This window comes from Arachis ipaensis, chromosome B3 (genome assembly GCF_059453495.1).
Source record: "Arachis ipaensis isolate K30076 ecotype BB chromosome B3, ASM5945349v1, whole genome shotgun sequence".
Classification (NCBI taxonomy): domain Eukaryota; kingdom Viridiplantae; phylum Streptophyta; class Magnoliopsida; order Fabales; family Fabaceae; genus Arachis; species Arachis ipaensis.
This window is the reverse complement of record NC_142438.1, coordinates 146692692-146717821: the sequence shown is the minus strand read 5'-3', so window position 1 is coordinate 146717821 and position 25130 is coordinate 146692692. Positions and strand designations below refer to the sequence as shown.

The following is a 25130-nucleotide window of genomic DNA, read 5'->3' as shown; positions in this document are numbered from 1 at the left end:
TTTAACGAGTTTAACTAATATGTGCTTTATGTAGCGTTTGTTTTGAGGTACTGAGACAGAGACTGAGAGACTGAGACTCAGTATTATGTTTGTTAGTTTAGAGACTGGTACTAAAATTTCTATCTCTGTCTCTAAAATTTCAGTATTTCAGTACCTCCAAAAAATAGGGACACAGAGGACTGAAATTTTTAGAGATGGAGACTGAAACTTTAATAACATTTTATACCTAAAATATTTTTATTTTAATTAATTAATTTCAATTTTACCCTTTGTGCAAATTAAATTAGAGTTTCATTCTTGTTCAATTCATGTCTCCCATTTTACACCAAACAGAATATTGAGATTTATTTCAATCCCTGTCTCTTAGTCTCTGTCTCTCAGTCTCAGTCTTTCCGTCTCTATCTCTCCACCAAACGCTACGGAATACATGATAAACTTATCATTAGTAGAAAATTTTAAATTTTTTTATTTAATAAATATAAAATAAATACATAAAAAACTTAAATTTTTTGTATTTTTAATAAAAAAAATTTAATTTATAATCTTAACATATATTTTTAGAGTATAAGATACATAAACCTATTTTAAATAAATGAATAAATAAAAGTTAAGACAAATTAAATGTCATCCCACGAGCGAGGGAAGAGGATAAACTGATAAAGACCTGTAAACGCCATAGAAATTAGAAATCAACATTTATTTTATTTTTTAGTAATATACTACTTTTCGTGGAAATTGTAATTTCCTTTTGTTGTTGGGCTGTTTTTTTCCTCTTGTTTTCTTGTTGCTTGTTACACATTATAAGCCTTAAAAAAATTGTCACTCTCTTTCTTATTGATCTAAATTCATTAAATTTCAACGTAAACGACGAGGCAATGCACAAAATAAATACTTATTAAAGTGTAGAGGTGATTGTTTCGTTATCTTGCTTATGATGATGTGGGAAAAACCTAAAAGTGATTGTTTTATTATCCTACTTATTTAGGCTGTGAAGAATATTTGCAGACTAGCTGAATTGCTGATAGTATTATTTGGAACCTCCACGCGTATATAGCGGTTTCCTTGTATTATACAAGTTAAAGCAATGTCAATTTATTAATTAATATAAAGACTAATGCTCAAGAGTTAAGACAAAAAAAATGAGTTAAGACCCAAAAAAAAGAGTAATACAATTTTTAGTTTTTTTTCCTCCTTAAAAAAACATTTAAATTCTGATTGTTGGTCCTGCCATTCATATAGAGGTTTGTAAACCTGGAAGAGTCTAAGCAAACAGTTCATCAAGCTCCATTTGAAAGCCACATTAATAAAAACAACCATACAGATGGAATCATCACAAGAGCTAAGCAACAAAATCAAAAGTGATTTATCAAAGTAGAAGTCGGCTATAGTCATTTTAAATTTTGATCAGTGTTTAAAGTTCAATTCTAAAATCATCATTTGGAGAATATCTTAGCATAATCTCTGCACCGAGTTGAAATTACCTGAAGAATTTCTCATACCAACAAAATTAAGCAACAAACTGTGAATGACTAACTTGCACATGGACATATGCGAAAAAAAGATATGCTTGAACCAAAACTTGCGGTTTTGAAACTTAACCCAAATAATATTCTCAGCTTAGGCATTGAAAGTAGCATTATCGTGAATAAATAAAATTCAGGAAAAAAACACGAATTCTAGTTAAAGTTCTAGTTAATTCCTTGACTTCTTTCTTGACTTGGATGAAGGCTTGCTTTGCTGAGAAGGTCCACTACTTCCTTTAGAGGCAGCAGCCGGGCTTGCTTTCGGATTAGAGTTGTTGGAAGAAGAACCAACATCATGCTTTTCTCGGACTACAGCACCCTGAGCGCCTCTCACTTGAGCAGCTTTTTTGTCCTTCCTCTTGGGCCTATAGGTTGATCTCTCCCGCCTGGGGAGCCACCTTTCAGGATCCGGGGGAGGACCTGGATTTGCGGGGTCAAACCCTTTTGGATACCTTGGTTTTCTCTTTCTCTTTTTCTTAGCTTTTGTCTTATTCTTTCCTTCCTCATGTGATTCAGTGACCCCAACATGAGCAGGACCATCAACCTGTTTCACTCCAGAAGTTCGCTCCAAGCTGTCCACATCGATCCCCTTTAAACCAGGTAAGGCCTTCAGTTGCTTTTCATAAAGTTCTGCCTTATCGACATCTGTGCGTGCAACTGTTGTTACCAGCCCAACCAGTGCTTCTATGCCTCCTTGGCTTTTAACTAGCTCCTCATAGAGTTTAGCAGCATCATCTTCATTGCCATGCCTGATCTTGAATGAAGCAGCCTCTTGCATTATAATATTAAGCTTATTGTCCTCAGTCATAGCATTAGACCACCATTTGATAGCAGAATCAAGCACAGCAGATGCACCCTCAATGTCACCAGCACGTTCTTTTAAAGAGACAAGGGTGGCAACAGTAGCAGGCATGTGTTGGATATCTGATATCTTAGCCACGGAATCAGCTGCAATATGTGGGTGACCAGCAGCAGCAGCCACCTGAGCCCTGGCCAAATGAACAACCTTGGACTTCTCAGGGTACTTCCCAACAAACTGTCCTAATAATTCCTCCGCCTTTCCAGCTTTGTTCTCTCTAACTAGGACAGCAGCTTGCAGCAATATAGGTATCACACTTTCTGGAAACATGTCTGGCAATCTGGAAACAAGTTCTCGGCCCTGTAAATTTTGATAGTACATAATGTATATAGTATGCTCCCTTGCAAAAATTTAAAGCTAAATACTAATAATTGATGATTCAAGGAGGAGAAGACAAGACAGAGAGATGAAAGACCTGGTCTATCTTATTGGCATGAAGAAGTAAAAGGACCCTATTTGCATATATCGCTTCCTTTTCTTTTGCTGGAAGTTTCAAGTCTAGTTCACTAGCTAGCCGAAAGTTCTGTGCCTCTTTGTCTTTGAGCCGATCAAGTTTCCTTAGGCTATCAGAAACATCTTTTGGACCTCTCAGTGAAACAAGATTGTTCACTGCCACTGCAATTGATGATTCATCAGCCATATCTCGTTTAATGATGTCTATATAAGCTTCAATAGCATCTTGTTTACACCCAAGAAGCTGTTTATCAATGAATAATTAATATTCCTGGCTAGTTCAACAGCAACATATGCTTGAAAACTGCAAAATCATTCACTTTTTACCTGCTGGACATAGGCCAATTGTACAGCTAGAGGAGCCAATTCACTTTCTATCTCATCATCAGGCAAATTATCTTCCATCAGGACCTCTTGACCAATTCTGATCAAATATACAATTAACAAAGATAAGTATATGTTACTCTTGGATAATTCCCCAGTCAATAAGCTTTTGTTAATAGGTCATAATCCATCAAACAAAACACCAGTATCTTAGGCGTAAAAACAAAGATCAGATCAAAGAAAAAACTAAAACAATCAAACAATATAATCCATTTGTGCTTTATTTCTTATGCCTAGCTACTGACTACTCAGTATATACTGCAACTCTAAATTGAAAATATTACTGTTGCACAATGCCCTCCAAAAGGGATTCAATAAAGATATAATCAATGTTGTTTTAAATACCTAACTGGGGAAAAGAAAAGATAATATCACCTTCGGCCTGACAACAGGAGTTGTTCTGCATCTGTGTACTTCTTCCTTTCAATTAAAGAACAAGCAGTATTGTATGCCAATTCAAAGCTACTTGTTGCTTTAACCCGAAGTGAATCCAGAAGTCCTTGAACTTCGGATGACCTCCCGCCCATAACTAGGCTGGCAACACAATTTATTTCCAAGTTATCAATCTTGGAATTTTGGAGCTTCTGGTAGATATCTAGGCAAGCATCCATCTTCCCAAGACGGTACAAAATCTGAGCTTCCAAAAGCTTAGTTTCAGTTGTTCTCTCTTGTGTTTTCAAAGACTCCAAAGCTTCATTCAACTTGTTTTGTCTGTATAAGCAGTATGCCTATTTAGAAATAGCAAAGGAAAATACAATCCTCAATGTGAGTATTTACATATTCGATTAAGATCATGTAAAAATGTATAAAAAGAAGAGAAACTCTTGAGGCTAGCAATTTTTAATATATTTGGCCATCATTTGACCAACACAAACATTAAATTGTCTTTTAACAAATACATTTTATTAATTCATGTGTGTAAGTTGTGAAAAAATGTGGGTGCATGTGTGCAACCGGTAAATATAGGTGCAAACTATGTGTTCTTGTGTGCAAAATCCCTGTAAATATGGGTGCAAATTATTGCTGGCCTAGTGCCAGCAAAAAATATAATATTTGCTTGCCATATAGCATTGCTCTAAAAAGAATTCCAATCCAAAAAGAGTTCATAAGCACCCTCATGTTTTCTTTCTCCCTATCTCACTTTATCCTTCAATTCAGAATTCCAGTCTTCACTTAATTCAAACCCTACCCACTAAAAAATACACATCCTAGAACTTACAATCTTTGAGCAATTCTATCTCTCAGCCAAACTTGAAATAAGGAACAAAGTAGAAAAACAGGAACCTTAAGGAAATCGAAATCAGGGAGATGGGTGCGAGAAGATCGAATGGCGGAGAGTGCGAGGTCGAGGCGGTCGTCCTTGATGAGCGCCACGACCTTGCATCGGAGGGCGTCTTCATCAGCGGGTGCAACCGCCAAAACTGCCAATGATCAAAACAGCAACACAGATTAAGGAAAATACAGAAGCAAAAAGGAAGAACGAAAGAGGCGTAAGTTGAACAAGAGTGGAAACGGAACGGACTCTGATCTGCGAGTTTGACGGCGTTGTCGAAGGAGAAGGAGTTGATGTGCCTGTCGAGGGCGGTGAACAGATCTTCCAGGGGAGGAGGAGGCTGAGACGCCGCAGCAGCGACGACGGGTTTTGCCTTCGGAGCCATGGGTTAGAATCACGCCGCTGCCTTGGCTGTTGATTTTATCTGCATAGTGTTTGGGTGGAACAGAAGCTTAGCCTTCCAACTTCAGCTCGGCTTGTGTATCTCTATATGGGTCGGTTCGGGTTGAAATTATTTAATTTCTTAACAAAAGAATTTAAATACAATAGTAACTTTTTTTTTTTATTTTTAAAGATTTTTGCTAACATTTTATTTTTAAAGATTGTTGTTATTGAACTTTTTTTATCCTTAAATTCGGAAGTTAAAGAATATTTTTTTTTTATTTAAAAGATTTATTATTAGTCAATCACTTATTTAAATGAGTAAGTGAACTAACTATTGGACTAATTTAAATTGATTATTTTATAATTGAATAATATTATATATTTAAATTTTTTTGTTAATCAAATTCAATCAGGTTTATCTAACATAATAAAAATCAATTATAGTTAGTATTATTTTAAATTTTATTGTTTAATTAGATTGGACCATGTTCATAAAAAGACTTAAATATATATTATTACTGTTAAAATTAACTAGGAGTCAAAACGTTTCAACTAATAAAATATTCAATAATAATTATTCATTAAAATAAAACATTCAAAATTAAAAATAATAAAATATTCAAGACTAAACTTAAAAGAATTTAAAAATGAAACGAAAATAAACTAAATTAGGACATAAAATTTAGAATGACCAACAACGATAATAGGTGATTGACGGTAGTAGATAATATAGTAGTGTTGGAAAGGTTGTGAGGATCGAACCTGTCAATAAATTAGTAGAGTGACTAATTCAATGATTTAGTGATTTGACCGGATTTAATCGGTTTAATTTAATATTAAATAAAATTATTAAAAATATAATATATAATTTTAAATATTTAAATTCAATTATTTTTAAAATTAATAAAATTCAAATTTTCACCATTTAAGTCACCAAAAAAAAAAAAATTTTCACCATTTCATATAATAAGTTATCCATAATTTATTATTAAAATTTTATATACAACTTCAAACATAAAAAATTTATTAATTTATAACTACAAAAAATCAAAATGCATGTAAATAACAAACATACAATGTTCTACCATAAAAAAAACATTATCTTAGATACTATTGTGTGTTGCTGCTGTTAATCACCTCATGATTATTTCATCTTCAACATACGGCCAAAAAAATTAATTATCGAACAAGGTAGTAAACTCTAACAGAGAGATACCCAACAATCTTTTGCGACAGCGACACAAAAAGAGGATGAACATTGAGAAAATGGTTGAGCTGACTTTTCCACTGATGACGATTTTCTGAGTGAACTAACTGGAAACCGTAGTGTTGAAAAAAAAAAATGTGATTTTTATGTTTGTTAATACAATTATTGTTAGCTAAATTATTATCCAATACTTTCACTAAAGTTATTTATGTTATAAAATATATTTTTATATACATTAAATATTTTTAAAAAGTAAAACTTTTTTTTTCTTACAAAATTCTTTTATATTTAACTTTTTAACAATTACAAAAGAAATTTGGTAACTAAACTCTTCTTTATGCTTCAATTATCCAATAAAAATAAACTTTTGAAAAAAAATAAAAAATGATCTATCATTCAACGAATTCACTCTTCACTATCTTTTACAACACAATAATAATAATAATAATAATAATAATAATAATAATATATTAATAATATATTATTATTATTATTATTATTATTTATAACAAAACAATTAGACTCTTTTTCTTTTTTAATGAAGAATGAAAATAATAATTTGTGGGTATTTTAGTGGAGCTGCTAAATTCACTTCTTATCACTAAAATTTATATAAAATGTATAGATTCTCTTTTTAAACCATGTTGTATGCCAAAAGATCTCTTGTTGCAATTTTCTCTTATTATTTTCAAACTTTGAATTTGAAATTTTTGGTTGTCAGACTACTAACACCACCTTGTAACAAATAATTAGGCAATAACATTTGTAATAGTTCACATTGTAGAGAAAATTGTTATTAAAAATTTTAACAGGTATATTAATTTAAATTAATAGCAATGATTAATTTAATAATAATACATATGGATAAAATCGAAGGATGTAAAATAGGATTATTATTTTTGGCTTTATGATATATAAAATGATATGTTTAACTACTCTTAATTGAAAACCATGAATCTAAAACTAAGTATATTATTTGATAGAAATATATGGAAAAGTGGCATATATATATATATATATATATATATATATATATATATATATATATATATATATATATATGAAGAGAAGGTTTTATTTGGTGTAATAAAAGAATAACATTAATAAAGGATGTTAAGAAGAGATAATGCAATTAATGTGAATGACTCATCTATTATGAATGTTAGTTTGCGCGGGTAGGTGAGGCCGTGAGGCATGAGTATTTGGTTTTACTTAGATTCAGTTTGGGTAAACAGTTTAATTAAATTTTTTTGATAAAATAATTTAAATAATAAATAACTATATTAAAAGTAACTTATAAATAAGTTATTGAATAAAGGATAAATATGTCATTGACTTTTTTTTGTGGATATTTTTGTCCACAAAGAAAAAAAATACATTTAAGTCCCTCATTCCCGAAAAAACGTAGACATTTTAACCCTTTCGTTAAATTCAAGCGGTTGGACTAGACGGAAAAGTCTGACCTGACAGAAGTAGCGTTGACCTGGCTGTAACACCCAAATATTCAAATCCTTATACTCTAGTCATAAGTCAATGATATTACGGTGGTACAACCCTCAAGGTGGATTTTTATTACATAATTATAAGTATAATTGAAAGGAGTATTAGTCGAGAAGCCTGAAAAGAGTAAAAATAAAATCGCGAAGTCGTATCACTCACGCATCGACAACTAAAAGATAAAACGTGAAGTCGAAAGCGATATACAGATGAAGGCATCTAGGAGAATAAGAGAAGGACATTATATAGATATATATATAACATAAGTAAATAGCCACTAGTCGCGGCTTGCGAAGTTTAGGCCGGCTAGGGTACAGTATAAAAGTAGTTGATAACAGTATCTCATAATCTCTCTCAAAAGAAACATAAGAGCCTCTATAGACAAGTTCAAAAGAGTCCAATACATAATATAAGCTTTTCCAAATAAAGGTGGAGAGATTCTAAGCAAAATATAAAGTAGAGAATATAAAGATCTTCGCCACCTCTCAGATGAACCACAACTCACTTCTGAGCACCTGGACCTGCATCTGAAAAACAAGAGATATATACGGAATGAGAACCCCCGACCCATGAGTTTCCAGTATGGTAAAAGTACCAAATAAATACAATGCATTGTAATAAAAACTCACTAAGCATCCTAGACTTCCTTTCACCAAATATTCATCCTATGTTCTCGCTAATCCATAAATAGGCAACTGTCATAAGGGAATGCTAAATTTAATTCATATTCCTCATGCTTCCCAATTTTCTAACTCTCCAACAAATCAGAATCGGAATCATAAGCTAAACCATCACCAATTTCTTTGTCTCAGCAATTATATATCAATACTTCATATTCTCACTTAGAGCAAGTGAAATCACTTCACTGCGTCTACCCATAGAACTCAAATTATCTCAATATCAACCTGGAGCAGTGAAATCACTTCACTGCATCTACCCAGGGAACTCAAATTGTCACATTCAGTAATCATCATTTTAAATTAATCATATCATTATTCCATCTCAACAAGAACAACCCTTAGCGTCAACCGACACCAGCATGAGGGATCTCTCAGTTGTACAAACACAATCAATACAGACAAGTAATACACAATTAAGGTACAAGTAGAACATATAGCATATAGTCAGGTAACATAGCATATATGATATAGCAATCCAAACAAATAGGCAAACTCAAATAATTCAAACATATGCAAATGATGTATGCCTCCCCTATGGCTGATGAGTCTCATCTGTCGGTTATAAAGCCAACCCGACAAGTCCTGATAACTAACCATTGGACTGTCTCTCTGTCGTGCGTTCCCAACTCGAGTTATTCACAATCATAATCATAATCACACAACTAAAAAATTTAAAATATCTCATAATTTTATTAATAATAAAAAAATTATTTATATATGTAATTATGTATTAACAGGTCAAGGTAGGCCTGACAAGCCAATAAGATTAATTAGTGAGTTTGGGCTTTGCCTATTAACATAATAAGGTTTTTATAAGAATTTGAGTCTGTGTCTATTTTATAACAGGTCAGGTCAGACTAGGTCAAACACAGGCCAGGCTACAAGCTCATAGCAGACCGTTTGGCCTTTTTTCGTGAACATGCATTCATCTAAAAGGAGATAAATTCTTTTTTGTTTTGTAGCAGTTTCTTCTTTATGTGTTTTTGTAAGCCTTTAGTCTTTGCTGTATTATTGATGTAGGATGTTTTGTGTTTTGTTTTGACTTGATTGGTTTTGATTGATTATTTATTTTCGATAATAATGTCAAAGAAAATTTTAATTAATCAAAGATCAATCTTTATATATTTTTTTTATTTTGGATCGAAGTTGTAATTCAATAATAATTTTTTTAAATTATTAATTTACTAAAATTAAATTCTAAAAAAATTAATTAATAAATTTTGTATACAACTAAGTTCATAATTGTGATTATTTTTTACTAGAGAAACAAACTAGTAATTTTTTCTCATCCCACCGAAAAATGAAATTAATAATTACTAATTTACTCTGGGATAAGTGACAGAATTTTTTGTATGCTGCAACAAGATTAGTGACAGGTTAATGTTACTTAAATTTGAATTAACTGAAATTTGCTTACCCAAATAAATACTCATTACATGTCATGATGATGAGTAAAGCTGTCACCCTAAATATTTCCCACCCTAATTTGATGGCTTCTGATTAGTGGCTCACTGGCACATTCTTGGCCCATTTGCTTATGTCTCCAACCCTTTCTTCTAAATATGACTCTGAATCATTGATTGATATAACCACAAAAGAAATTACTCTCTATCTCAATAATCAACTAGTCAACTACCACATACATATATAATCATGAATTTACTTTTGAATTTTGATACAATATCAATGCAAAATAATTTTATACTTACATTCAATTAGATAATATTAAATTAATAAAAATAATTAATTTTTATATTAATGATATAAATAATTATTTAAAAATTAAATATAATTAAAGAATTATGTAAAATATTATACTGTCTGAATATATTAAAATTAAAATTTATAATTATTTTCATTGAACAACCTTCCTTTGCTTGCTTTGCTTATCAAATATTTCTCAACCGTCCCTTTAATTATTTTATTAGTACTTTTTTTTATAAAAATTATCATTTGTATGTACGCTTGTATTACACTGCATGTGCTTTTGCCCTTTATTATTATTGTTATTACTATTTTTCTTTTTCTCTTTGAATATTCCTTCCTTTTTTTTTTTTGGGTTCTTTTTACAGATAGATACTTGCAAAATTCTCTTCTATTTTCATCCAGAAAAAAAAAATTGAAATATAAACATAAAAGGAAAAAAGGAAGGGAAAATCTGAATTCTGAAGAACATTCTGAAAACGAAGGAGAAGATTGAGTTCCCCCATTTCCTGAATTGTGAACCTCGTGATCTCTGTTTCCCAACCATACACACACGTTTTTGTTTGTTTCTGAATTCATTTCTCTGTTGCAAAAAAGCTTCATCCTTTATCTAAAGGGGTTTCCCCAACAAAACAGAAGAAAAGGAAAGGGCATTACTTGCAAAAGGTTTCCTCGTTCATCTTCTCAATTCAATCATCGAATGAACGAGATTCAGAACTGGGTCTTCTCCATCACCATGGGCAGAGTAATCAGGAAAATGGGGTTTCTTTTGATACCCAGATGAGCATGTCTTCTTTTTACCTTATCCTCTTTCTGCATAAGGAAACACGTTATGCAACAGAAAACAACCACCTTTGTGTCTATTCGGTTCATAACATGATTGTATTTTATTGAGTTATTGTTATATTACGAGGGAAGCTTCAAGAATTGGTGTTGTTTTTTCAGATTTGTTGGAGGGTGTTAGTTTTCTCATTTTGAATCATTGTTGTTGTTATTATTGTTATTATGTTCAAACAGATACTCAATAAGCTTCCTCGTAAGTCATCTAAAGGTTCTGAACATGGTGGAAGTGGAAACCATGTTCATTCAAAACAGGGGAATTCTTCTTCTGCATTGCATGGAAATTCTGATTTAGATGCAGGGCATCATCAGAATCATGGTAATGTTGCATCATCGGGTTTGAATGGGGATTTGATGTCTCTCTATGACGAACCATTGCCTACATTCAGGGATGTTCACAGTTCTGAGAAGCAGGCTTTGTTTGTGAAGAAGCTAAGGTTGTGCACGGTTGTTTTTGACTTCACTGACCTTTCAAAGAACCTCAATGAGAAGGAGATTAAGCGGCAGACATTGGTGGAATTGGTGGATTATGTGACCTCTGCGCATGGCAAGTTTACCGAAGTGGTGACATTGGAGGTTGTGAAAATGGTGTCTGCTAATATATTCAGAACATTGAGTCCTGAGCCGCGCGATAGCAAATTCGTTGAAGGCCTTGAGGCGGAGGACGATGAGCCTTCGATGGATGCTGCATGGCCTCACTTGCAAGTTGTGTATGAACTTTTTCTGAGGTTTGTTGCATCACCTGAACTGGATGCAAAGTTGGCTAAGAGGTACATTAATCAGTCCCTCATTTTAAAGCTGTTGGAGTTGTTTGACTCCGAAGATCCCAGAGAAAGGGAGTACCTAAAGATGACTTTGCATCGCATCTATGGCAAGTTCATGGTTCATCGCCCGTTCATTAGGAAAGCCATCAATAATGTCTTCTTCAGTTTGATTTTTGAGACGGAGAAACATAATGGGATTGCTGAGCTCCTTGAAATACTGGGCAGCATCATTAATGGTTTTGCTTTGCCATTGAAAGAAGAGCATAAACTGTTCCTTGTTCGTGCATTGATTCCGTTGCACAAACCAAAATGCTTAGCAATGTATCATCAGCAATTATCTTACTGCATTACTCAATTTGTAGAGAAAGATTGCAAACTCGCAGATGCCATCATTAGGGGATTGTTGAAGTACTGGCCAATAACCAGTAGTTCAAAGGAAGTCATGTTCCTCGGAGAGTTGGAAGAAATCTTGGAAGTAACTCAACCTCCAGAATTCCAGCGCTGTATGGTGCCATTGTTTCGGCGTATTGCCCGTTGTTTGAACAGTCCCCACTTTCAGGTAGGGAATTCTTAATGCTCTTGTTCTCCCCTTTTTGTTGTTTCTGGCTTTCTGCCTTTTGATATTCATTTGTTTGTTCCAGTCAAGAATCCATATTACTCACCAACCAAAGGTTTTATTGCTTATATCTTTGGGTCTATATTTTCAATTTAACAACAACAAATTAAAAAGCAACAATAATAAAGACATTGTGAAGTTTTTTGTTTCCTTGAGCCATATCTCCATGAACGTGTTAGTGTTTGAACCTCGTCTTGTATGAGCACTGTGAGTTTACAAGAAATCTTAGTTGTTCCTCACTGCTTACAGAGTGCACAATTCTGCTAAATATGCAGAGGATAATTAAGGATGCTGATTACAAAACCTGTATGGAAAAGATTTTAAGAAATTAAAACCAATGGTGGTATGCAATTTTCATGATTGGAGATTTTGATCTTGCTGGAAACTTGTAAAGGTTATTCGATAATATGCTATAATGTATTGTATTGTGTGTTTTATGTTTCTATTAAGCCGTTAACGTGCTGGTCCCAACTCTCTCAGGCACCCCATTCCTTCCTCCCTCATAAAATTTCCTTAATATGCACTCTCATTTGGAAGCTCTTTGTACTTGAAGCATTGAGTTTGACCAGACATTGTGAAAATTAGTTTTAATTTAGAGTAAGAATGTAGGAAGTATTAAACTCTTGATCACTAGGTTCATGAGGATAGATTTCCCAAAAGCTTAGGTTGTTAAGTGAATTCCTGATGACTGGATGTCAATCGTATTCGTTAGAATGTAGCAAGATTGATTTCATTTCTAGCATATGACTCACTTTAGCACATCTTTTTCCTAGTAATTTAGGAAAGTTCCTCTTTAAATTTATGTCTTATGCGTTAGAGGTCACCTCTGTATCACTTTCATATTGTGTGACTTCGCACTTCTAACTTGTTATTTACAATATTTGACTGTTAGAAGTTAATGCTGTGAATTGTGATCCACATAAGCTATATGTTTGTGATTTTACTTCCAAATATCAGATATTGTTGACTATCAATATGCTTAAATGAATCTAATTAATTGGCCTTGTAGTGTAAATCTCATCAAGCAACGCCAATGATATGAAATCATTAAAATATAGTTGTCATTTATCATAAACCTATGGCCTAGCTTCAGCTGCATTATACTATTCTACGTACATTAAATCTCATGTTTTAACTGTGTCAGGTGGCTGAACGAGCTTTGTTCTTGTGGAATAATGATCACATTCAGAGCTTAATCAAACAAAATCGTAAAGTAATTCTTCCCATTATCTTCCCTGCATTGGAGAAAAATACTAGAAATCACTGGAACCAGGTTGTCCATAGTTTGACCTTAAACGTGCGGAAGATCTTTTATGATCTTGATCCTGATCTATTCAAGGACTGTGTGCTAGAATATGACAAATATGAAGCAAAGCAAGATGAAGCCACTGCAAGACGTGTAGCCACTTGGAAACAATTAGAGGAACTTGCTGTAAAGAAGGCTGCAAGTAGTGAAGCCGTGCTTGTTCAATAACCCATTATTAGATCTGCAGGTTAGTTAGAACTGGGATATTTATTCTGCTCTATTAACTGATAATTTTAAGGAATTTTGTAGTATTTTAATATTTTTCATGCAATGGATTGGTGAATAGGAGTAGAGAACCAATTTGTTGAATGTTTCCTAGCTCCCGGGTGGCAGCCAAAGCTAATGTTCGATATAAAATATCGTTTTATATCGAGACTCGGCACATTTAAACCCTTAATCCTTTTTTTATAACTTCTGAGAGTGTACCTTGCAAACCTTGTGATCTAACTTAAACCCAGTTTGTATCAAACCTGTAGGGGCAACATGATGTAGAATTTGGTCAAACCATGATAAATCCTGTTCATGTAAAGGTTAAAGTCTGTAGCTTCCTATGTGACTGGCTCTAAAGTCAGCCTATGCCACTTGAAATTTTAAACTCTGTTAAGTGAAATATGTGATGCCTTAAGGGTATGCTTGTGAGTTGAAAGCATAATCAGAAAGAGAGGGAAGAGAAGGGCTTAAAGAATAGAGAGTAAAATAGACCCCCCCCCCCCCCCCCCCTTTTGCTTATTAAGGCATTCCCTTCCCTCCTTTCCTCTCCAAGATCCTAACTTGCAAGCACATCCTAAAGGGAATTCATTCCTTGAAGTATTTTGGATTCTTCATTATTACAAGAACAATGGCATAGTGTACTTTGAATTTATGTCTAAATCCTTCAGTTTATCTTTTCAGCTTCCTGAAGAAACGTAGTATTTGGGTGCTCCTTGATGGAACTGTCTTCATGGATAATGGGATGTATGGTTTTGAGATATTATGCAGCATGTAACACAGCAGCACAAGAGTGTATACAACAGTAACAACAACTGAGTGGCTGTGCTGCTTGATGTTGGTGGCATGGATGGTGAGTTTGCATATAAGCAATACTCCTTGCCAAATTATTGTGATTCAATTTTGATTTCTCTTTGTCCATATAAAAATTTATACTAACATCAAATCATATATTGTCATCTCAATAAAAGAGTTTGACCAAACTCTTAATGAGGTGACAATACATGATTAATGGTCAATTCTGTTGTCATTGTTATATTTGAGAAAGTTGGCTTTTTTCCTTTATATTTTTTTTGGAGGAAACATTACTACCCTACTTGAAGTTGTTGTAATGTAATTATATGACTAATTGAAGAAAACTCGAGATGTATTTTGCCACCATTATAAATTACAACTCTCTTTTCAACATTTTCTGTCACAATCACTTGTTATCTAATGTGGATATGGGACTCAAAAGTCAAGACTCGAGGGTATATATCTTCCTTCTTGATACAAAAATAACTGGCTGATGTTATATTTAATTGAGAATGTAAGTCAACGAAGTAACACACGCCTTTGAAATAAGATAATTACTATTACTACGAGACTTCATCCATCAGTTTACCTTGAAGATATATCTATACAAGTGTTAAAAGGAATTTGATCCCACACAAAGGTTTAAACTTTAAAGGGTACACAACTGAAAAGAATTAATGGAAAAAAAAAAAAAAGAAAGAAAAGAAAGGAGAAACAGTAGATTTTAATGCAGGATGCATGGTTAATTGGTTTTAGACAATGCTATGATGTATTGGCATTTAAACGGTGTTTGATGCTCCAAATTTTGATCAACAATAACATTTCCCTGATTTTTTATTCCTGAAAAGAATTCATCCGAAGTTAGTAGAGTTATAAAATGATAAAATAAAAAATTAATTACTATGAAATTTGTAATTTTTATTTTATATTATCTAAAGATAATTGGATTATTATTTTTTTTACTTGTTAATTTTCTCATTTTAAAAGAATTTGATCATTTACTTTTATAATTTAATTTTAATGTACTATCAGTATAAAATAGTTTTACATATGTATCCTGTAATGTCACATTAGTAAAAATCATAGTTATCAGAACTGAATCAGTAATTAACCCGATCAGAATACTGATTACCGAATTATTGGGTTACTGGTTGAACCGTCGGATCACTGGTTGAACCGTCAACCCAGTTATAATTAAATAATTATAAAAAATTTTAACTTTTTTATAATAAGTATTTTTTTAATTATTTTTATTACTAATATAATTATTTTTAAATTTTAATAATTTATTAATTAGTTTATACGAATTATGTTATTAGATACTATAATTATTTATTGAAAATAATATTAGTATACATCATATAATTAAAAAATAAATTGTGAATAATAAAATGATTATTTATTTATTTTTTAATTTATAAGTATTTAATAAAATTTATATTTATATTAATAATTAATATAATTAAAATTAAAATTAAATAAAAAATTTATGTAATGTTGACTAAATATTTTTAATATATATATTAGTTAGCACTTATCTTAATAACAAGCAATATAATCTAATGGTAAAGAAGTAACTCTGCATGGATATATATAGATTATTTTCTTGTAGCCCATTAGTATATTTATAGAGCATCTCTTTCACACTTCTATTGAAGGGCTGGTGCACCATAGATCCAGGCGGGTCAGACTCTTGTAGTCTCCTGGTACATTTATAAAGCGTTTCTTCCACACTTCTGCTGAGGGGCTAGTGCACCGTAGATTCGAGTGGGTCAGAACGGGTGATCCGAGTTTGACCGATTTTCATCGAATCATATCAGATTTGACTGATTCGATAAAGAGAACGGTGTTTGGCTTGGATCGAATCGATTTTAGGTTTGATTTACTGATTTTTTGGTCGAATAGGTCGATTTGAGGCTAGTGCACCGTAGATCCGGGTGGGTCAGAACGGGTGATCCAAGTTTGACTGATTTTCATCGGGTCATACCAAATTTGACTGGTTCGATAGAGAGAACGGTGTTTGGCTTGGATCGAATTGGTTTTAAGTTTGGTTTACTGATTTTTTGGTCGAATAGGTCGATCTGGTCCGAATTTGATAACTATAGTAAAAATAACTATCTTTTTTATATTAATCACGTGAATAGTCATCCAAAAAAATAAATGCATCAAAATTAAACTCTTATTTTTACTTTTTTCTGAACTCTCGAATCTTCGACGACTACCTTCCTTAGCCCTTGACGGATCCACCCCCTTGTGTAACTCTATTGCACCACCAACCACCCAACTGCTATATTGTGCCGGGTAAAACAAAAGTGAATATTATTATTCTTATTTTGATCATTTTACTTCTATGTTTAATACATTTTTTTTGTATATAACTTAGTTATATTTCAGTTTAATAATTAATTAGTTATACATGTTCATGATTAGAAAAAACAATACTATAGTAAAATTTTTATAAAAATAAGGGTTGAATAAGTTGTGAGTCTCTATAAAATCTTTCTTTTGTTAATTTGACTCTCCATAAAAAATAAGCTTGTGTTTTTGGCCATATTATTTTTAAAGTGAGTTATTTACATGCCAACAAAAGTCACCTAACATATACTAAATCCAACATAATCATTTTTTCCCAGAAAAGAAATGACTTAACCATCATCATAATAATTTGGAGGGACCTGAACTGAATGATAAAAACCAAAATAATTAATTTTTGAAAATTCTAAAGAACAAAATAAAATTTTCAAACTGTATAGTACTTAAACCAAACAAAACATAGTATAAAAAAAATTATGAGAATTGAAAACTTAACCATAAAAATTATTGCATACAAACAGTAGGAATTACAAGGAAGAAGAAAACACTGTAGGGGAATAAATCTTCAATTTAATTTTTCAATTAACGAAGTCGTATAATATTTTATTTATCATTCCTCCTCTAGACAGGAGATGTGACACTCCAATTTGCATAATTTACATAATGAAAAATTATAGATTACCTTATCCTCTCATTATTTTGAAAAGATAATTTTTAAAAGAAAATCGGGTACAAATCCATAAGGTGAGATGGCATGTAATTACAGAAAGCCCAAAGAGATGTTGCAATTAAATAACCAAAAGTCCAAAACTCCAAAAGTGAAAGGGTTTATCAAGGAGGTCCCAATTTTGGTTTTATCATCTTTGCTTTACTTTTATATTTTTTTATTTAATAAATTTAATTTTAATGTACTATTTATATAAAATAATTTTATATAATATTAAATTAATAAAAATAATTATCTTCTTTACATTAAAAAACAGATATGATTAGCTAATGAGTTATAACTCAAATGGCATAGTTTTTTCATATTCAATTCAAGAGTTACTAATTCGACTCTCATATCTTTGATAAAAAAAAAAAAAAAAACAGATATCATTACCGCTTTACATGGATAAAAATTAAAATCTTATTTGATTTGGATGATATTTCATTATTTCGTGGGGTCCTTTCCGGCTTTCCCCCCTCCTTCTTCCGCTTGTCTTCAAATTGCTTCAACTGGAAACAATCAAAAGATTCTTCTTTTCCCAATTTTCCTTTCTCTTTCTCACTCGTGTTTCAATTTCCCGCTACTGGGCAAGTTCTTAAACTCACTAGAACCAACTTCACTTCTCTCACACGCTTTTGACTTTTGTCCCATAACTTGATGATGCCATTTGAATGAAGGAATTATGCACGAGTACAACGTTGCTGTTCTGGATCACACGCTCATCACTTAATTTTCCATCTACCTCACGATTATTGGAGAAAGGTTAGTATGCTTTTGAAATCTTTGTATTGATACTGGAGATGGAACTGTGCCGAGTTCCACTGATAGAAAAAAGAGGGGAAAAATGTTATCTTTTACCCTAGTGAAGTCACAACTTGGTTAATTTCTATTGAGTTGAGTACTTGAGTTCAGAAGGTGTAAATTAAGGTTCTTTATTGCTTTTCAGGCAAAAGGGTTTTCCGTTTTCCCTAGTTTGTGACGATGACGAGGTTTCAGCATAAACGGTTCTGCTTTGATGCTTCTGGTTGCTGTCTAAATCATTATTTGGGAACTGCCACTGGTCCTACATCTTCCTTGTGTTTCAATTTGTACAGCTCCTTTTTGTGTGTGTCTATATGCTGACTTGAAGAGTATTTTAGTTATGCTTCTGGGTTTAGCTCCTTCACTGTGAAAAGCTTGGATAGGTGTTGCATTGGATGCATCACCAAAGGGTGAAAATATATCTGACTTTGGTTGGAGGTTTATCTGTTGTTTAGTGTTAGCTTAGATTTGAAATTATGATCAAACAGATACTGGGCAAGCTTCCTCGGAAGCCATCTAGGTCTGCTGACAATCGTGAATTTGGGGCTTCATCAACCCCGTCCCTGATTACGGCTGATCCTGGACTTATGACTAATGAAGCAATAGTGTCGAATAGCGCATCTGTCTCCAACCCTGATGCTGCTTTCAGGTCAGCATATAATCATGGGAGTAAAGTTCATGCGGGTGTAAACTCAAAACTAAATGGTAATTCAATAAGTTCCCCTTATGAAGCGTTGCCTAGTTTTAGGGATGTTGTAAACTCTGAGAAGCAAAGCTTATTTATCAGAAAACTGAAGTTGTGCTCTGCAGTTTTTGACTTCACCGACCCGACGAAGAATTTAAAGGAAAAAGAAATCAAAAGACAGACATTGCTTGAGCTGGTGGAATATGTCACTTCTGTAAATGGAAAATTTACTGAAACTGTTATGCAAGAAGTTATCCAGATGGTATCTGCTAACTTATTTAGGTCACTTAATCCACAGCCCCGTGAGAACAAGGTTCTAGAAGCATTTGATCTGGAAGATGAGGAACCACTGGTAGACCCGGCCTGGTCTCACTTGCAAATTGTGTATGAATTTCTTCTGAGGTTTGTTGCATCTCCTGAGACTGATGCAAAGCTGGCTAAGAAATACATTGATCACTCGTTCGTTCTCAGATTGTTAGATCTCTTTGATTCTGAGGACCCTAGGGAGAGGGAATATCTGAAAACTATCCTGCATCGGATCTATGGAAAGTTTATGGTTCATCGCCCATTTATTAGGAAATCTATCAACAACATATTCTTCCGATTTATTTTTGAAACAGAAAAGTTTAATGGGATTGCTGAGCTTCTTGAGGTATTGGGAAGTATAATTAACGGATTTGCATTGCCACTCAAAGAAGAGCACAAATTGTTTCTTGTTCGTGCTTTAATCCCTCTTCATAAACCAAAATGCTTGGCTATGTACCATCAGCAGTTGTCATACTGCATTTTGCAGTTTGTTGAAAAGGACTGCAAGCTTGCAGATACTGTTATAAGGGGTTTGTTGAAATACTGGCCAATCACTAATAGCTCAAAAGAAGTCATGTTTCTCACTGAGCTAGAGGAAGTTCTGGAAGCTACTCAGCCACCAGAATTCCAAAGATGCATGGTGCCTCTGTTCTACCAAATTTCCCGTTGCCTGGGTAGCTCACACTTTCAGGTAAATGACCAATTATAGTGTAATCAGCTTATACTTCTGCTCTGTTTGTGTTGCAAATCTATTGTGGAAGATTGTTTTCCAAAGTTGAATGCATTCTCATGCTGGTGATTCTTGCATGCTCTGATTGTAAGTTTGTAATATATCTTACTTTATTTAAAGTTAACCCAATTATACAGATCCAATCTTTGTGCCAGAGGCTGTATTGGGGTTGGTCAGTGAATATCGTGGATAACTGGATAGTTCACAGGAATTTCACATATGCTATAGTTTGGCATGCCTGATATTATTTTAGACATTTTCTTTTTAAGTCAATGGAGGGGGCAATTGCTTGAAAAAGTAGGTCCAACTTCTTATGGTTTTATCACCTTTCTTCCTGAGTTAACCTCATGCAAAATAACTTGATCTGGTTGTAATTTCCTAATTCATTTGGATCCATTGACATGTAGCTTGTTACAAATGGCAAAATATGAGATGTTGAAATTTGCCAAATTCTAGCTTTAGTTATCTCATTTTTAGTAAATGGTCTTCACCTTTAATGATCGATTGGGCAATAGTCACTTTTTAACCTGCTAGTGGAAAAAGGAATAATATTTGGTTTGAGGAAGCATTTACACCAGAAGTGTCTCAATATGGTGTTTTTTTCTCTTCATAGGCACTTTCTGGTTTTTTTCATTAAAGGGAGACACAGGTCTATAATACCTAATGGCAATAGAAAAGTTATTCAAAAGGAGTGTGTATTCTTTTGCAGGTGGCAGAGAGGGCTCTATACTTGTGGAACAATGAACATATTGAGAGTTTAATCAGACAAAACCGGAAAGTAATACTGCCTATTGTATTCCCTGCATTGGAGAAAAGTAGCACTTCCCATTGGAATCAACTAGTCAAGAACTTATCCCTTAATGTTCGTAAAATCCTGTTGGACGCTGACCCCGAGTTCTTTGAGGAGTGCTTGAATAAGTTCCGAGAGGACGAAGCGATTCTGGAAGAGGGGAAACTAAAACACGAAGCCACGTGGAAGCTCATAGAAGAGGTTGCTGCAGCAAAGCTCGAAAAGCAATGAGACAATTCTCTGTCTCTATCACTGTATCCGCCCAAGCATGTCTAGGACTCAATTTTTCATTGGCTTGCTGGCATTAATGGTTCATGTTCTACACAAGGTTAAATTTCATTTGCTTGCTGTTCTTGCCTGTATTTGAATTGTTCAATTTTAGAAAGGATGCTGCAACTGAGCCCAACATTATGTGATGGAGGAAGGGTCACTGGTGGTTACTTGTTTTGAACACCACATTCCTGATATTATTAATGTACTTTGTAGATTCAGCTATAGTTCTCCGACTCAGGTATTCTTACATGCTCAGACATATATTTGCATTATTCAGTCTGGTTACATATGTATGTATTACATACAACAGACCTATTACTTGTTTGTCACTGGAATTTGTATTTTTCCTTCCATGCATAAATGGCTCTACCTGAAGGGGCTAGTCACCAAGGAGAATCCACCATAATGAATGATGAGCCACGTGTTCAATGTGCATATATTATATCGTTATAATAATTGTAAAAGCTCACATGCAGTTGTCTTATGTGAAAATAGTTGAGAATGATAGATGATTTAATGTGTTTGACTAAATTGTCATTTAACGGTTTTCAACTATTAACTTCACATGAAGACAACTGTATGTGAGTTTTCATCTATAATGATATGTTATCTCGTGTATGCGACACATCTCCAACCTTTAATTAAAATTTCCAACTTTTCTTTTAAGAGAACTCAGATAAAAAAAAAAAACAAGTATTTGGTCAGTATTTAATTTTGAGATGGGGTTAAATGGGGGGTAATCTACCAAAATAGTGTGTGTAGAAGAGAGGGATTAGTGTGTTTTTTAAATTAAAAGGGAGGGGAATAAGAGGAAGACCATGGAAGTTCTCGCATTCTCTTTTTCTACTGTGGAGTGTAATCAGTGTATTGATTATTGGAGTGTGTGTGAATTGTGAAGGCCAAAGAAAAATCCGAAAGGACAACCGGAAAAGCCTGCATTTCGGGGGGAAAAAAACAAAATAACAATTTTCGAAAAGAAATGAAAATAAAGTCCTTTTTCTCTCTGCAAATGGGTCGGTATTTCATATCATCATATGAACACATTTTCATTTACACATGATATTATGAAGCATTAGATGTTTGATATGTTTAAGTTAATATATATGATTAAATTATGTAATAATCTACAATATCATTTTCAGGGAAAATGTTTTTATGATAATAATCACCTTTCAACAATTTTACTTATATTCTCTAGCCGTATTTAGTTTCTATAAAATAGACTTTTAGCAAAATGTACTATTGCGTATATATCATAGGAAACATTTCAAGTGCACCGGATTGTTTTAACCGTTGATTTTAATTAATATATATTATATATATTTTTTATAATTCAGATCAACGGTTAAAACAATTCCCGGTGCACTTGAAATGTTTCCTATATTATAATCACAGGGTATCTAGCAACTTACCACCTAGGCAACCACCTTATGTGATACAGGTAAGGCCAGACCGCCAGAGGAAGCATTACCCAAACAAGAAGATAATTAATCATTATACACGTCATGTGACAGTGACACCATGTAATAGAAGTCTGGCGGAGTTGAGTCTAAGTTTATGACTTTATGGGTAATTTGAGAAGTCAAATTTTTTCTATAGGTAAAAGAACTTGTGTCAAATTTTTTAGTTTGACGCGTGTTTTTTAAAAGGTTAGATAGAGGTAACAGGTTTCTGATTCTGTCTTTCTGGTACAGACGTGTCAGTATTTGTTTCTCTTTTGGCTGAATTAATTAAATTTAATTTGAGGACTTTTTTTATTAGAAGTTGAAACGAATTGATTGGGTTAAAAAATAGGGTAAAATAGGTGCATAAACTAAATACATCCTAATATTATCCGAAAGTCTTAAAACAAAAAACGTTATATGTATATTTTTATTTATATATTTATATAAATTAAATTCAATAAATTCCATTTAGGTCTTTTAGTACTAAATCGAATTAAACGTATTCGAATTAGTAGTGTTTTATATATTTACATAAATTGAATTAATTGAATTCGAATTAGTTATTATAATATTAAATTGAATCTAGTTAATTCGATTTACTACTAATACACTAAATATATACAAATTAAATCAGTTTAATTCGATTTATTATGTATAAATTATTGATATTTATTACTTTTAAGTTAATTGTTTATTTATTCTATATTAATTTTAAAATATAAATATTAATAAAAAAATACTCTCATCTAAATTCAAATAAAATATCAAAAAAATCAAAATAGATAAAAATAGAAATTCAACTTTTATAATTTAGTATGTGTTTGATTTATACACGTATTTTATCCTAAAATATATTAGTTGGTAACAATGTATTTAGACCAGAAAATAATAATAATAATATTTTGATTTTTTTTTAGGTTGGAATAGACGAATTGGGTCTCAAAAATTATTATTATTATTATTATTATTATTATTATTATTATTATTATTATTATTATTGAATCTTTTTAAAAAATTTTAAGGCTTCACTCAAACGAAACATTTATTTTATTTACAAGAGAAAAAATTTTATAGTTATGAACAGTATTAATTAATTTGAAAAAATTTTATAGTTATGAACAATATTTTATTAAAATTTTATTTATTTTAATTAATTTTATAAAATAATTTGAATTTGTAATATATTATTCACTGGCATTATCTACCATATATGGCAAGAATGATATATAAATGTTCTTTACCAATATATCCTTTATGGATAAATTATAAAATATATATATATATATATATATATATATATATATATATATATATATATATATTCTAAGAGTTGAATTTATATTTAGGTTTATCTATCTTGTACTTTAAGAGTATATGTTAAGTTTACAAATTAAAATTTTTTATTGAAAATATAAAATATTTAAATTTTTAATGTATTTATTTTGTATTTATTAAATAAAAATATTTAAAAATTTTTATTAATGATAAGTCTAGTATTTATTTTTAAGATACATGTTAGTTAAATTTTATACCTTTTTATTTTAGTGTAACATATATAGTATCTTCACTAATCATAAATTTATTATTATTAATTACATTTATATTAATATTATTAATAGAACAAGAAATTAATTTTAACCTTACAATAATAAAATTTTGTGATTTATTTTTATATTGTATTATTACTTGAGGTAAATGACACAAAATTTAAGTACTACGCGAAATAAAATCCAATTACTTTTAAATAGATTGTGTACAAGAAGTCACTTGCACAGATGGTAAGAAGAGTTGAGGATTGGCCGATCTTAATAGCGACGGGTTAAACTCTTGGAGTGGCGGGGAGAGGGGTATCTGTAAAGACATTCCAATACCCAAGTCAAAATGGATCTGAGAGATATGAGTATGGATTAGGATTATGTCATGTATCTGGGGCCTCTAGCCTCCTTTTATATAACTTGAGGTAGTTATCTTATCTTATCTTGTTCAGCTAAGATAAGGAAGGGAATTGAATTTGAATGTTGGTTTAGGATATCGGTGGTTATTAATTTGCTTTGGGCCGTGAGGATGGTCTAACTTGGGATAACCAGATTTGGTGATTGTTTCGAAGAGAGACCTGGAGATTGAGTCCAAAACAGATTGTAACTACAATAATTTATAAGTCAATCTTACCGGACTCAATTTTTTTTGTGACTGAAAAGAAAACAAACAACAAACAAGAAAGAAAAAACAAACAAGAAACTGCTTAAGAAAAGCAGTCTCGCTGAATACTATTATCAAACTCCTTCCAAGGCAACGGAAGCTCCACTTGAGGAGAAAAGGTTCTCATTGCAGTCTTTGCCATGATGTCTGCTACTGTGTTTGCATCTCTCAAGATCAACCAGAGATCAGCACACCATTTCCAAGATATGATATCTCAGATTTTCAACACCAAAAGATCAATAAAACCAGAGCAATCATGTAAATTATTGACAATAGTAAAAGCTTCCACACAGTCTATCTCACATATAATATCTCTTTGCCTCGAGTCCCAGGCTAAAAAAAAGCCTCTCCAAATAGTAAACAACTCTCCTTGCAGAATACTATGAC

General features: G+C 32.3%; 3 protein-coding genes across 3 annotated transcripts; 2 read left to right on the top strand and 1 right to left on the bottom strand.

The window, feature by feature from the left end:
• Positions 1-1549: 1549 nt before the first annotated feature.
• On the bottom strand, positions 1550-4994 carry LOC107632019 (uncharacterized). Its single transcript, XM_016335640.3, has 6 exons — positions 4742-4994; positions 4504-4640; positions 3595-3947; positions 3163-3259; positions 2798-3079; positions 1550-2682 (listed from the first exon to the last, which is right to left on the bottom strand). The coding sequence occupies exons 1-6, from the start codon at positions 4875-4877 to the stop codon at positions 1693-1695; spliced, it is 1995 nt and encodes a 664-aa protein (XP_016191126.1). The 5' UTR covers positions 4878-4994; the 3' UTR covers positions 1550-1692.
• A 5298-nt stretch (positions 4995-10292) lies between these two features.
• LOC107632020 (serine/threonine protein phosphatase 2A 59 kDa regulatory subunit B' eta isoform) lies at positions 10293-14885 on the top strand. Its single transcript, XM_016335641.3, has 3 exons — positions 10293-12127; positions 13329-13677; positions 14382-14885. Exons 1-2 carry the CDS (start codon positions 10970-10972, stop codon positions 13656-13658), a joined length of 1488 nt encoding a protein of 495 aa, XP_016191127.1. The 5' UTR covers positions 10293-10969; the 3' UTR covers positions 13659-13677; positions 14382-14885.
• A 3017-nt stretch (positions 14886-17902) lies between these two features.
• Positions 17903-21489, top strand: LOC107632021 (serine/threonine protein phosphatase 2A 59 kDa regulatory subunit B' eta isoform). The gene is made up of 3 exons (XM_016335642.3): positions 17903-18276; positions 18461-19997; positions 20746-21489. Exons 2-3 carry the CDS (start codon positions 18792-18794, stop codon positions 21055-21057), a joined length of 1518 nt encoding a protein of 505 aa, XP_016191128.1. The 5' UTR covers positions 17903-18276; positions 18461-18791; the 3' UTR covers positions 21058-21489.
• Positions 21490-25130: the final 3641 nt, after the last annotated feature.